This window comes from Ochotona curzoniae, unplaced genomic scaffold (genome assembly GCF_017591425.1).
Source record: "Ochotona curzoniae isolate NIBS_2020 unplaced genomic scaffold, NIBS_Ocur_1.0 contig_4501, whole genome shotgun sequence".
Classification (NCBI taxonomy): domain Eukaryota; kingdom Metazoa; phylum Chordata; class Mammalia; order Lagomorpha; family Ochotonidae; genus Ochotona; species Ochotona curzoniae.
In genome coordinates, this window is record NW_024466307.1 from 2,546,184 (window position 1) to 2,561,089 (window position 14,906).

General features: G+C 44.9%; 1 protein-coding gene across 8 annotated transcripts in view; it reads right to left on the reverse strand.

Annotated features, from left to right (window-relative positions):
• SSBP2 (single stranded DNA binding protein 2) overlaps nucleotides 1-14,906 on the reverse strand; it is a 172,331-nt gene that overhangs the window by 17,239 nt on the left and 140,186 nt on the right. For 5 of the 8 annotated variants that reach the window (XM_040985992.1, XM_040985987.1, XM_040985994.1 and 2 more), the window contains 4 exons: nucleotides 7,707-7,773; nucleotides 6,651-6,721; nucleotides 4,198-4,265; nucleotides 1,513-1,561 (listed from right to left, as the gene is read on the reverse strand). In XM_040985992.1, coding sequence (XP_040841926.1) covers nucleotides 1,513-1,561; nucleotides 4,198-4,265; nucleotides 6,651-6,721; nucleotides 7,707-7,773 — 255 coding nt within the window. Of the gene's footprint in view, nucleotides 1-1,512; nucleotides 1,562-4,197; nucleotides 4,290-6,650; nucleotides 6,722-7,706; nucleotides 7,774-14,906 lie in introns of all 8 variants that reach the window. The other 3 variants (XM_040985989.1, XM_040985986.1, XM_040985990.1) reach the window with 1 other exon arrangement.

Here is a 14,906-nt window from a genome sequence, read left to right on the forward strand (position 1 = left end):
ACACTGCTTGGCTAGGACACACCCTGGGCATCATGACCAGGTGGGTGAGTGTGGAAAGGGGGCATTGTTGGGGCAGGGGAGTAGTGTGGGTGAGCCATACTCGGGCTGTCTGAGGTGGGCAGCAGGGTGAGGCTGGCTGGGCTGGGAGGTGAGAAGACTCAGCCAGCCCAGGTGGGCCCCAGTGCGTGCTCTTTCATCCCATTTCATCAAACATGCAGATGCTGGAAATCCTTCGCAGGTTCTGGCACTAATGTCAGAGTTTTCAGGATCCTAAACACTCATTCTTTCTGCAAGAACTCAAGAGGCACATCCTGAATTTCTGGAAAGTTCTGAATGGAGTGGTTTGGGCTAAGAGGAAGAAATCAACCAAACGTGGGCTCCTGTCAGCCCAGAAGCAAATGACCCACACAGTGGAGGAGCGAGCGGGTTCACATGGCAGCACAGCAGCACCCTAGGGACTCCCCGACATTCAGCAGCCCACGGAAGACTCAAACGGAAGCAGCATCTTTCCCTGCACCCCAGAAGAACTTCATTTAACTAGCACACGTGACAGGTACTAAAACTTAGAGCAGAGTGGGTATTATACAAGATAGATTCTTTTCTACAAATCTGCAAGTTACTACTTCAGAAGGCAGTGGTTTCTGTTTGAGAAGAGCCACGGATTGAGGATCCTGCAGCACGCATCTCACTTCCACCTGACTTGAAGCGGAACCTGGCTGGCTCTGAGCCGCACCCACTCCCACGAAGGCCCTGCGGCACCGGCTGCATCACAGCTTCCTTCAGGCCAGGCGCCCACATGCTCAGCGGCTGTCTCAACCACAGACAAGAGTCAGGACTTCAGGGACAAGAAGGAAAACCATCTCTGGGATCGTGAACTGCGATCCTACCCATTCGAAGAAGGACAACATGATTTTTTAACCTGCGCAGGCACTGACGTGACATCAATAACAAAGAATAACATTTGTGCAGTCAGCCCAGTGCCATGACCGTGTAAAGCAGACTGCGAAAGTCAGGTGCCTAGATGTGCAAGGATGGCAGGGCAGTTAAGTGGCACAGCAAGCGTGCACCTGCTCCCTGTGCTAGCGACACGGCAAACCCAGGCCTAATTAATCCTGCAGAGGCAATCGGATTAGCTTCTTTTCCTCTAGCAGAAGAAATCAGTATGCAGATGGACTGTGTTTGGTAACGCAGTTACTACTGTAGGAATTTCAGAACAAGCTAACTTCTGATGCCTCCAGATCACTGCACATGTTATTACACGCATAGTTAGATTACACTATTTCTATCTTCATTTTAAAAGTGACATAGAACGCAAGTTTACGTTAAACCTTGAAGTGAAAAAAATCACATGCAACCTCAAAAGTAATATATATTACATTAAAAATTACATAAAATTTCTGTTTGAATGATTACTTGAAGAAAAGGTAAATACAGCAGGTTGTAAGTCTTTCCAAAGCAATAGGTTTTTGTTTATTAAGTGTTGTAAAGTGCAAAAAGAAAAAACAAACTTACTGAATTGGCATTTGTCGGGTTTGGCCAAGGTCTGCCGCCACCTGGACCCCTGTAAAATAGTGTGATAAAGAACATTCAAGCTGTGCTTTGAAAGGTTCCAAGTGAGCAATAAATCATAATTACTGCCTACCACTCAATCACCATGCAGTTGTAGTACAATACCCAAATTATTCCTTAGGTTTATTTTAATACATTTTTACCTCTTAAATAAAAAATGTTACTATCCCATGAAAACAGATTTCTTCCCAAATGATCCTACTTTTAGTAATGTCATTCTCCCTTTAATAGTTTTGCTATTTTCATAAACAAGAAACGATAGTCAACTGTACTAGCAGACATTTAGGTATACACACGTACAGTATGAATACATACATACCGAAATCATTATAAAAATGCATTTTGGAGTAAATTGCACTAATTATGAAACAAGTATAAGTTATAATCTTGTGACATTAGTATAAGTACTACATCTTATTCAAAATGAAATTTACAAATGTTTCTATATGACTGCTGCTATGAATAAATTAATGCACATACAAATGTGTATTTATGTTACCTCCTTTCAAAAATCTGCTATTCTATCAATCAGTTTTTCAATGGTATTGACAATTTAGTTATTATCAAATAAGGAGTCACATTTCTTTTTTTTCCCCCTAATATCAGTTCAAACTGACAGCTGGAGCAAATCTTTGGGCAAATCTGAAGGGCATCAATTCCAAGGTGAGGCACACACTACCTCAATGTAAGAACATGAAGATCTTCAACAGTGTCAGTGCCCAGTGAGTCGGGTCTTGTTCACGCTACAACACAAAGTCTGCCTGGGTAAGCACAGTTTTAGAAAAAGTTCACCACTGACTGTTGTTCCTATGTCATTACCATAATTCAAAATTCTCCTTGTCTCCAGTCCCTGAGAACGAAGTTTTAAAAAACATTTATTTCTTTGAAAGTCAAAGTTACAGAGAGGGAGAGACAGAAGAGGGAGAGAGAGAGAGAGAGAGAGAGAGAGACTGGCTTTCATTTGTTGGTGCACCTCCCAAGTGTTAGCAACATGCTGAGCCAGGCTGAAGCAGGATCCGGAATTCCCATGCGGATCTTCCACAGGGGTGGCAAGAAACCCAAGAGTTTGAGACAACACCTGCTGCTTTTCAGGGTGCGGGATCAAAACAGGGAGCTGGGTGAGAAGTGGAGGTGGGACTCCATTCCGGCAACGCTGGCCCAGGATGCTGGAGGAATTTCCAGCAACAGCTTCACTGCAGGGCCAGACCCCCACCACTACTGCCATTTTAAACGTCTTCATTTTCTCAGTTCAGAGAACACATATGTAAGAAGACAAGAAGCAACCACTGTGGTTGGAAGTTATCTCTCTTTCTTTCTGTAAATCTATTTTAATAAGATTAATAACATTTTGTTCCAAATAGTGCATAATCCAGTAGTGAAATGCAGGTTACCAATAGGGACATGATATGCAATCCCCTTAGTGACTGAGGCGGGGACTTCACTGCATGTACCTCATGGCAAATGTGGAAAGTGACCAGCTACGGCACGGTCTCTGGCAGGTCCTTCTCTCTCGCTGTCTGTCCCTTCTCTCTGTAACTCTGTCTTTCAGATAATTAAATACGTCATTTTTAAGTGAGAATCTCACTTAGGTAAATATTATGAATATTTGCCTTATTGGTAAGAATTCTCTTCTTTCTTTTAAGCATGAAATATCATTTATTCCTTTCTGTGGCAGCCATAAATACAGACCTTTGAGGAATTTAACAAAAGTCAGGTTTCACATCTATCCGTTTTGGGACAGGAAAATTTGACCTACTTTTCTCTTCTGTTACTTTTGGGTTCAGCTGCTACTTACCCATTAACCTAGTTTTAATTTTAGGCAGAACTTCTTTCCATGAAAATGGTTTCAGAAACATAAATATTAAAAAGAAACCCACCTCTATGCACATCAAGAGTTTAGAGTGTGTAGTTGTTGCCATTAAATGATGGACTGAGGGGAAACAGCCCCCCAGGTCACTGTCCTCTCTCTGGAGTTTTGCTGGGCCACATCAGGGAGTCCATCCTTGTTTAACTAACAGGAGTCCGTTACAAACAGCCAGCGTGGGTGGGACTTTAAGAGCAAGCTGAACAAGGAAAAGTAAGTAAAAGTTCCCTGACAAACTGCATTATGTTGGCGAATAGGAAGGACTTGGACTAATCTCATTGATTAGGAAAGATCTTTCCAGTCAAAGGAAAACAAAACTCTCTGGGTTCCATCCTTATTTAAGTGTATCTTGAATTTTCAAAAGCAGTTTTAGCTGCACTGCGGGAAGCCCTTAGCACAGCAGTTCCCACTGGAAGAAACCGCTGCTTGTGTCGGCAGCCGCCCCAGCCAAGACACACGCGTGCCGAGGGCACTCAAAGCCTCCGGTGTCAGGGAGCGCTGAGGGTCGTCACTGCCCTGGGACCCTCGTCCCGCCACACGTTTGCATATGGAGACTGTGTGCTTATCTGCAGCTGCTTATTTTGGACACCTGAAAACAGGGGGCGGGGGCGGGAGGGGAAAGAGGGTCTGCGAGAGACAGTGCCGTGGGATGAAGCAGCCGTGACAGCCCACGTGCAGTTAGGCGTCAGATACCACCGGGTGGGATTCACAGGGGAGAAAAACACAACACGTGACGAGATGGAAGAAAATCGCATTTTGCTTACATGTTCATTCCAGGCATTCCGGGGCCACCTAAAGCATTCAGTGGGGGCCTCATTGCACCTCCATAGCTCTGTAATGATAACCAAGGGTCAGACTACCACAAAACAAAAAAACAAAAGCAAAGAAGAGGGGGAAAGAAAGGAGAGCAGGTTAATGATCCCCCTGCACGACTCCTGACCGGATAAGGCCTGTGTCATCCGTTCTCTGAAGGATCCACTCTCGTACTTATGCTTCTGTTTAGCAATTACTTTGCTTTGTTGTGTTTTTTTTTAAATATGTGAACATGGAAGATCATCAGAGTACATGAAATGATTCGGGTATGATTAATTATGATACTTGACGTATCTATATTAATTTCAGAATAATCTTATAATGCTAATTTTTCTCCAAATAAAAAATACATCAGAATTGTTTTTAAAGAACAATTTTTCAAAATGTTTGAAATTCTCAGACTTTTATATAAATATTTATGTATATAAACAGGCAAATCCAATATCAGAAAGTTGAATACAAACTTTGATTCACAAAATAACATCCAACAGAGAACTGCACTAACACACAAATACACAAAGTAGAAGAAAGTTAAATTATAACCAAAATATGTGTGCATGACTTATATGATTCCATAAACCTCAGTCAGTGTTCTATCGTGCAAAGAATTAGAGATAGTTTCATATTTCAACACACATAAATCGTAATTACTTGAGTTCAGGTGCCAGAGGCCGGAAGGCTAGTTTGCCACTGTCATCGCTGTATCTTGCACTGTCCCCCGCCGCCACCCTGGCTTGGGAACACAGCTGTTCCTCCAGCTTTTCCGAGTACCTTTTCCAGGCCTTTGCTGGCTCTGTGCATTGCACGAGCTCCTTCAGAATGTGGCTTCCTCCCTAAGTTCCAGCTTCGAGCGACAGCATTCTTACCAATACCCGCAGACGGGTAATCTCACCTCTTACTATTTGTTCACCCACACTGCATGCCCTACCTAGGACTCCTCAGCTCCTGGGTAACTGCTATTTGAGCTCCTCTCGGCCTCTGTCCCACCTGCACACCCCATCCTGAACACATAAAGGGACTGCAAAGAATCTGTGGAAAAATGAAACTAGAAGTACAAATTTTCCCCCTATATGTGCATAAAATATGTGCCATGAAAAAGTTACATGGATTTCAATTTATTTGTACACCAAATAGTTGTTTTTTTTTTTACGTGTACTCTCATATTTAACATCAAGGCAGTGTTTTGCTCCTTGTGACAGCTCTTTCCACTGGGTTCTAGCTCCGTGGCATCACCCAGGTTGGGTCTCGTCGTCTTTGCTAATCTCAGTTACCAACGTCTCTCCTTTCCTGAGAATATTTCCTGTGTTTATCTCCTGTCTGTTCACTGTTCCTCCCCACAGTCCATTTTCTCTAGGCTGCTGCAAGGACTCTGGTCCGCCTCAAGTCCCTGCAGAGCTCTGGTGGCGCAAGGAACCCAGCAGACAGGTCTAACTTGTCAGCATGACCCTGAGGCATTTATGGGCCAGCCTGCGTTTAACTTCCCTGTCCTGACTTCCCTTCCACACTGCTACTGCCTGCTAGGTTTCTCAAATTTCAGAATCATCCAATTCACTTTAGGCCCCTTCCCAGTCTTCATGGTGGTAGGTGCTCAGATGACAAGGTAATCAATGGAAGAGAGAAGCAGAGCTGGCCGCGGCTGATACACTGAATTACCTAGGAACATTCTGCTCCAAGCAAAGCTCTCAGTCACCCCCCACTGGCAGCTAAGGGACAGTGGAGTGGTTTGCAAAGGACAGCTGTCTCCCTTTAAAATACAACATCATAAGATTTCCCAAGAGAGAAATGGATGTTTTTGCTAAAATAAACAGTACCCTGGAACCACCTGTTTAAATGTCACATCAGCTTGGACAGTCAATCTTCGTGGATATTCTGGGGAATTCTGACGAAGATCTTGGCTTAACATCTGATGTATACTCAGTATTATACTTGTTCAGTAAGACATATTTTAATGTTTATTTCTCAATTGTTCTCCAGTAGTTTTTGCAGTCTACAAAGAAATATGGCTGTATATATATATATATATATATATATATATATATGTCAATGTTTTTATAGACTTATAGGATACTTTTGCCAATTCTATTTCGTATTCTTAATTAAGGGGGGTTTATTTAATGCAGTCTCGTCCTCAGCATAACTAGAAAAAGGGTAACAGCTATCCTTTTATAATATTACTACAATCTATTACTGTATAGTATTTTGTTCAAGCAAACTGAAGGCATACATGATGATACTCCCATTAAAACACACTTTGCTGTTGATCAGCTTGGACATGTCCCAAACACAGCCTCAGGATCCCCTAGCAGAACTTTAAGGCACATCTAGAAAGTCCGGAGGTAACACAGCTTGTCTGTATCAAACGAAGAGTGAAGCTCGGCCGGAGCTCTGGGCGTGCGCTGTTTACCTGTGGTCCCAAGGGCACCATTCCTCGTGGGGGCGTCATTCTCTGCATCGGCCCACCCATATTGGGATGTCCTAGGGGAGAGCAGGTGCAGATTAGCAGTGTAACGGCTGGCAGCCTCTATCCTGTTGGGCACAATGTCTTGTTCACCAAGTAACTGGCCTGGCGCCGTCTTGGCTTAGTTTCCTGGCCACTTCCTCACACTGCCTGTCCACTCTCTCCACTGATGCCTGGGGTGACCTCTCCTTCCACCTCTACGGTGAATTTCTTCTCTCATCTCTCCTTCCTTACAGAGTCTGACTGAGCCTTAAGTGTCTGTGGGACCTTAGCACTGCCACGGAAGGGGCTGATGACTGGGAGTTCGGAGCTGAAGCCGTGTGGTGCTAGCTTCTCTTTTCCGCTGCTCACCTCTCCAGCGCACAGACTCCCCATCCGGAAGAGGCAGAGGAAATCTTAAGTGATAGTCACTTAGCTCCCATCTGCTAGAATTTACACAAAAGGTTTTAGAAGTTATCCATTAAAACATCATGTTTTGGGACCCAGCGTGGTGGCCTAGCGGATAAAGTCCTTGCCTTGAATGTGCCAGGATCCCATTCAGGCACAGGTTCTAATTCTGGCAGGCCTGCTTCCCATCCAGCTCCCTGCTTGTGGCCTGGGAAAGCAGTCGAGGATGGCCTTGGGACCCTGCACCCAGGCTCCAGGCTCCTGGTTTCGGATTGGCTCAGCTCCAGTCATTGCGGCCGCTTGGGGAGTGAATCAACGGACAGAAGATCTTTCCTCTCTGTCTCTCATCCTCTCTGTATATCTGACTTTGCAATGAAAATAAACAAATTTAAAAAAATATTGTTTTGGAAACTTGTGCATTCTTATTACTAGCCTCACAATTATGCATAATTAAGACTTAGCAGCAACTACACAGTACCCATATTATCTGAAAAAATGAAACTAGTATAATTATGTGCTAGTATAGCAAAGTACTAAGAATACTTGACACCAACAACAGGAGGAAGGATTTCTGTGGCTCTACAAATGGGTTTTCTTTTTCTTTAGGGCGGTCACCTTGTTGTCGAGTTGGGTCCATTCCACTGGGGAGTAATGGCTGACTTCCTGGGACACCACCAAGTGCCTGCCAATTCAAGACAAACAAACAAAACGAAAGCAGGATTGTAAGTAATTATAAAACAAGTACTGTAACAACCCCATTTTAAACTACAAGATAATCACAGGGCATATGAATATTTCTCAAGATTTCTGACATTTCACGTTCATTTAAAACTTATATAGAATCGGGGCTGACCCAGTGGCATAGATGGCTAGTTCTCTATCTGCAGTGCAGCCATCCCACTTGGGTGCTGGTCTGCGTTCCAGCTTCTCCGCTTCCAATCCAGCTCCCTGCCTATGATATGGGAAAGCATCAGAGAGCAGCTCAGGTCCTTGGTTTGCTGCAGCCATGTGGGGGACCGGGAAAGAGCTCCTGGCCACTGGCTCCAGGTCGGCTCAGCTCTGACTTTTGTGGCCACGTGGGGGAGTGAACCAGCAGATGGAAGCTCTTCCTGTCTTTCCTTCTTTCTGTAAAATGACATCCCATACAGGCACTGGTTCTAGTCCCGGCTGCTCCATTTCTGATTCAGCTCCCGGCTTATGGCCTGGGAAGGAGCAGGGGATGGCCCAGGTCCTTGGGTCTCCGAATCCATGTGGTTCATGCTTTGGATTGGCTCAGGTCTGGCTGCTGCAGCCATTTGACGAGAGAGATTGAAGATCTCTCTCTCTCTCTGTAAATCTGTCTTTCAAAAAAAAAATCTTTAGAAAAAATGCCTATAGGTTTGCGTGTCTCGAGTGTGTACATGTACATTCTCCCTTGCATGAAGGTCCCACTGGAGCAGAGGACACACTCAGGCTCTCTGACATGTGATGCGGGCGGCCCAAGTGTGCCAATTGCTGCACCACGTATGTTCCAGAAGAAAATGATTTTTAAAACTATGTCCTTACGCAGCAACAACAGGAAAAAACTGAGGATGTAATTAGGTTAAGTAGTTAAAAAAAACTATGAAATAAAGCCAATGCACTTGCTAAACTAATTTTTACATTTAAAAATGGAAATTTTAAAGATTCTGCATGAGTAAATGATTCAAGATGCAGTCTCCAGATTTACAAATAAAATAATGCAAGTAAAACGTCTTTAAAAATGTGAACCAGAAATAGAATTTAACATGATCACTTCATTTATGTCGAGTTTGGGTCCAAACATGAATATGAGTGGAAAAGTTGATGGTAAGGCAGAGTATGGAGAAGACCAAGCCGCAAACGATGATGTGATTTGTAGATACAGATCTAAGCAGAAGAGCCAGTGTCAGAGATGTGCAAAGAAATGAAAATATGCAAGAATATGCACACAGCCCACGGACTCCAAGCAGACAGGGAACTTGCTTCCACTGGCAAAGCAAAGGGAGAGGGCGGTAACACAGCTGAAGACATAACATAGAGTTCAAGCAACTTTCTCTCTCTCTCTCTCTCTCTCTCTCTCACACACACACACACACACACACACACACACACAATGGAATGAAATAGAAAACAGTAATTTTTTTGTTTGAGAAGAATGCAATCAGAACAAGAAAAGAATAAACTGTAACATCGGTAGACAACAAAAAAAGCTGGCAAGCTGATTTGCATTAGCTAAAGCACACATTTATCAAAGCCCCAGTACCTTCATGTTGCACACGGGACTGCTAGGACTGCCGACTTAGCACAGCCCTTTACGTCCCGTGCGCTTTTCTTCACGGGACTGCTCGTAGTTAAGCAGCTACGGAAGACACGTCTTGCAGGCGGCCTTTACAAGCCATCTCTTGGTCTGACTCTCTCACTAGTTGTTAAGATTCATTGTTTCAGAGATGCAAGGACAGAGATGAACATCTGGTGTCACGTATGGGGATGCCTGGATCCTCATCCCAGATCAGACCGCCCGGGTTTGAGTCCTGGGTCTTCCCTGGATTCGGCCTCCTGGCTCTGTGCCATTGGGGAGGGCACAGGTGTGGCTCGAGTACCAGGGATTCTAGCCACTGGCACAGCTGACCCGCACAGAGGTCCCAGCAGACTGCGGGGCCTGGGCAGCTCCGGCCGGGGCAGGCTGTGGGGAAGGGGGCCAGTACGGAGCAGACCCTTCCTCTGTGCATCTTCATCCTCACTACATTTTTCTTTTATTTTTAAAAGATAAAAAAAGGAAGAATCCACTTTGGCCAACTTTGTGGCATATAAGTGTTGGGGGCGTGGGAAGTCGACACAGAGACTATCCTGTTTCCTCTGGTCAAGTGTCATGTACTTTCCAAACAACAGTTTATGAAATTAATTTCTACTGATACTACTGAAATAACTAATTTTGCTTCTGAAATGTAAGTTCTATAGTGTTTTAGCACATTTTATTCAATAGCTGCAGGACAAAGTGCTATAAAGTCAAGGAATTTTTCTTTTGTTGTTACATTTCCCCTAAAAAAGCTGTTAAGGAAAAAATATTTCAATTAAGTTTAAACAATACAGCTGCATGAAGATAGGGAACCCAAACTGAAAAAGATGGAAATGAGGCAGGGTTTGCTTTTTGTGGGGAAGATTCTACAGCAGGTGTCACAAACAGTTGCACACACGGCATTCAGGGTTGGGTATAAATAACTGAAATCCGTGGACCCCAAAGCACATCGGTAAATAAATGGACGCAAGGTCCTACAGATGGAGAGGACTTCTCCGAAGGGTCTCTAACACAGCTCAATGCTGTTTAATTTCCATCCAGGCCACAGGATGACTCTTCGATGTTGCTTCGTGACCTTGACTAGCACCCGAGCCCCGGTGCCACGTCTGTCTCAGGAGTTCCAGCACAGGGCACGGGACGCTGGCTCACCCCACTGCTGGCAGTGCCAACCTTGGTCATCGGACTGTGATGGCATCTCTCAAGGTCATGATTTTTCCCTTTCTGGTTACACTTAGTATCAGAACTATTCTGATTGTCAACCTGTATCAATATTTCATCAACCCAACTTGCCACAGCCTCCACTAATATTTCCTAACCATGAGTCAGTTGCCAAAAGGAGATATTTCACGTCAGATAGTCTTTCAACTAACGAGCATACATATGGAAACGTTTTCTTTACTCATTCATTCACCCACTCGAGAGTTCTTATTTTATCCAGCGGCCAATCTCCTAATACCATCGTCTATTGGTATATTGAAATTTCCCCAGATTTGGCTACAGAAAGTCCTTCAGGCTGGCTGGTACCATCTTTCTGGCATGCAGCCATCATTTTTTGTGGCTTTCCTTATTTCCTGGCACAGTGTCCCAGATTCACCTCGTACATCTTCCGGCCTAGCCCTGGTGACAGCCTTTCTCACAGAGGCCTGATTTTTTCTTCTACTGGAAGTTCTTTTTACTCTGGGTTTCAGGATATCTCAGTAAACACCAGGCTTGAAAATCTACGTATAAGTGCATGTGCCAACACACGTGCGTGCACACACACACTCTCCCACTGTGAGCTCAGCTGCTGATGTCTCTAAGAGCTTGGCACTGCGCACTCTGGCCTCGCACAGTTAGTGCCCAAGTCTCCTGGCACTGCGCACTCTGGCCTCGCACAGTTAGTGCCCAAGTCTCCTGGCACTGCGCACTCTGGCCTCGCACAGTTAGTGCCCAAGTCTCCTGGCACTGCGCACTCTGGCCTCGCACAGTTAGTGCCCAAGTCTCCTGGCACTGCGCACTCTGGCCTCGCACAGTTAGTGCCCAAGTCTCCTGGCACTGCGCACTCTGGCCTCGCACAGTTAGTGCCCAAGTCTCCTGGCACTGCGCACTCTGGCCTCGCACAGTTAGTGCCCAAGTCTCCTGGCACTGCGCACTCTGGCCTCGCACAGTTAGTGCCCAAGTCTCCTGGCACTGCGCACTCTGGCCTCGCACAGTTAGTGCCCAAGTCTCCTGGCACTGCGCACTCTGGCCTCGCACAGTTAGTGCCCAAGTCTCCTGGCACTGCGCACTCTGGCCTCGCACAGTTAGTGCCCAAGTCTCCTGGCACTGCGCACTCTGGCCTCGCACAGTTAGTGCCCAAGTCTCCTGGCACTGTGCACTCTGGCCTCGCACAGTTAGTGCCCAAGTCTCCTGGCACTGTGCACTCTGGCCTCGCACAGTTAGTGCCCAAGTCTCCTGGCAGACGGACAATGATGTTCTGTCAACGGTAATCACTTTCTCTAAAAACTTCACATTTTGTAGTTTATCGTGGGATATTTAAAAAATTGGTAAGCCTTATTTCATCACAAAATACAACACAGGAAATCTTGACCAATGGCCAACTGTCATTCAAACTGTGTCTTTACTTAAATTTATTTCTTTCGTCATCAGTGTTTGCCTTTGTGTTTCAAAACATTCTTCTGAGTTCTGAGCCGTGATGATAGCTCTACCCACTACAAGACAACATTTCACTGCATTTCTTAACGTTTTAACACCAGAAAAAGTAAATAGCTTTACACATCTTGTGGTAGAGATCCTTTCCATAGTTTAACGTATTAAACGCATCCCATTTGGACTTGTTCACTTGCTCAAAATTTTGGCACACATTTCTTTTGAGTGACCAAAAAAATTTTTTTCATGGAAAAAATAATGATAATGATAGGGTTACTTACAATAAATGGAGTACCAACATAAGGTACACTCACGTGCTGAGACCTGCGCATGAGGAAGTGTGCCAGATGCTCACACCTGCTGTGTCGTTCAAACAAATGAGATTTTTATTGTTTCGGATGATGAGAAACCAAGATTCGGTAAGTCAGTAACTTGTGACTTTCTCTATGACCTTACTGTTATTAAGTTAGCAAATCAGGGCTTGAAACCACAAGCCCTCAGAAGACAAGCCTGATGTCCTGGGATTCAACAGACAGGAATGTAAAACTGAAACAGAAGCAGTGAAATGAAGGGGCTTCCTGCTTTAGACAAGAATTATTCAGTCTACAAAGGGCTCCACATGATTTCAACTGAAATTAAGCTCTGGAGCCCGGGGTGTCAGGGCCCTGAGAGGGGAGCCGCCATTGCCGCCCCGGTCTGTACTAGCAGGAAGCCGGGCTCAGGGGCCAGCGCTGAGGACTGAACCCACGGACTTGTACGTTGGTGTCTTTACTGCTAGGACGAACCTTAGGTTAATTTTTTTTTACCAGACATATCGAATTAATTTCTTTCATCCTCCAAAGGTAGGAAATAATTGAAAAATACATGTCCCAGGATAAATTCAAAGTTAAAAGGAAATAATATTTAAAACTTTTTATTTTGTAGTTTATTTTGTGATATAGTCCCGTTGGCTCTGGAATTTCCTTTTCCTCTGCCCGGAGTGGCCTCCCTAACATACCCTAACCTTGTAGGAATGGACAATGGGGCATTCTCTGCACCTGTAGGGCCTTGCGTCCATTTATTCTAAACACACTGAAGTAAAAAAGAAGTAAAATCACTCGGAATTCTGTCCCTCACAATTCCTTCTGATAAGTGGGAGTGTGTAGTGGGAGGGACGGAGGAGTGGGAGAAGTTTTTTAAATGTGATTTTACGTAGTAGGAGTAACTGCATTTGGTAACACAACATACATGTTTTGTCAGTAAATTTAGTTCTAATATCTGTATACTCTTTCATCATATTTTATTTGCCCACTGATCTATTGTGGGACAGACACTTTTGAGGGTTTACTGGAATGGTCAAAAGCAGCATGTTTGTAAAATACCGAGTTCAGCTTAGAGTATAAAACGGGACACGGCATTAACTGCGTATTATCTCAACTCGTCTATCTGTGCGCAGTGGTGTCAGGAAGAGAGACTCAGAATATAAACTCCCAAATTCTGCAGGATCAATGAGTAGGCGGTGTCGCTCATCCCGCTGCAGGCCCGCACCCCTGGTGGCCCTGGCTCCTTCCCCACAGTGCTAAGCGGCCACGGGGACTGTCTGCTCAGAGCTGATTCCCAAGAAGGAAGAGGGGTGCTCCACAGGGAGGGGTTCTTCCAAGGACAGAGCCGCTGCCAGCTCCACAGCACAGCACACTGCCCCGGCCTCCTTCAGGTCCCCAGATGTGTTTACTCAGTGCTGTTTTGCATACGTTGGTAACTGGAGCCGCCTTTCATCATTTGAGACACTATTACTCGCTCCTATCTTCTTTCACTATGTGATACGACACCCCAGTGCAACATCCCGTCCTGCTCGGATAGTCTTTACAGATTCAGTCCAGAACCACAGAACGCATCTCCACAGAACCCCGGCTAAAATATTTGGTCCCCTGAGCAGCAGTTCTAAGCTGTGACGTCTGGCTATTAAAGAGCTGTCCTTTATAGATGCAACTCGACAAGCCCACCCCACTGAAGAGGTTAGGGTTTCACTTCCCATTTTCTATTAAAAAAAACATCAATCTAGTAACAAGAGAACATCACATTAGCTTGTGGCCAATTCAAAAGACAGATAACTTGTAAAATATTTCAACAACTTGTGCTTTTATACTAATACGCCTAATACACATCACTGATTAATCACCGGAAGTTCTGCCAATTCTGCTTCACTGGCTACATGATGAAACAAAGAACCATGTTTGTACCTGTCAAGTTGGTGCCCAAGTGGGTTAAACAATTCCTAAAACCGTGTGTCTATACGGTTAACGTGATTGTTTAAGAAAACGGTGTAAACGCAAATGATGACGTCTCGGTAGCAGACGCCTTAAGGAATGAAGCCTTTGGGGGAGGCGTGGGCAAAAAGCGTCACTTGAGCAAAGGACATTTGTTTTACAGACACACCTTGGTGAAGACTCAGCCACTCTTGGCCACTAATTCACATCTAATTCAGATTTTCAACACATTCTGAGTTCTACTTATGTATTTAGCTATGGATGGGATGTTGGGAATACCATGCTGATCCCAAGAAGCCACTTTTTGTACTTTAACAAGTTTAAAGGACTCTCACACACAGAGTCAGTACAGATTCACTCATAAAGAAAAGCTACACGTTGTAGCCCTAGGCTGCGGTACACTTCTCATTCCTGCTCCGTGCCACACTCTCCTGGCTCAGTGAGCTCAACGCAGAGTCTGCAAGGAAGAGAAAAGTCTCCAGCTGCCCAGGCGGGGCCAGCTGAGCTCGGCCACCAGGCAAAGACCAGTCATACTTTCCGCTCGCGCCACCTGGTGGTGGATGCGGGTGCTGCACTGCCTGCTGGACACCAGAAGCAAAGACGCCAAACTGGCATGTTTCACGGACAGTGTCCCAGTTAGAAAAA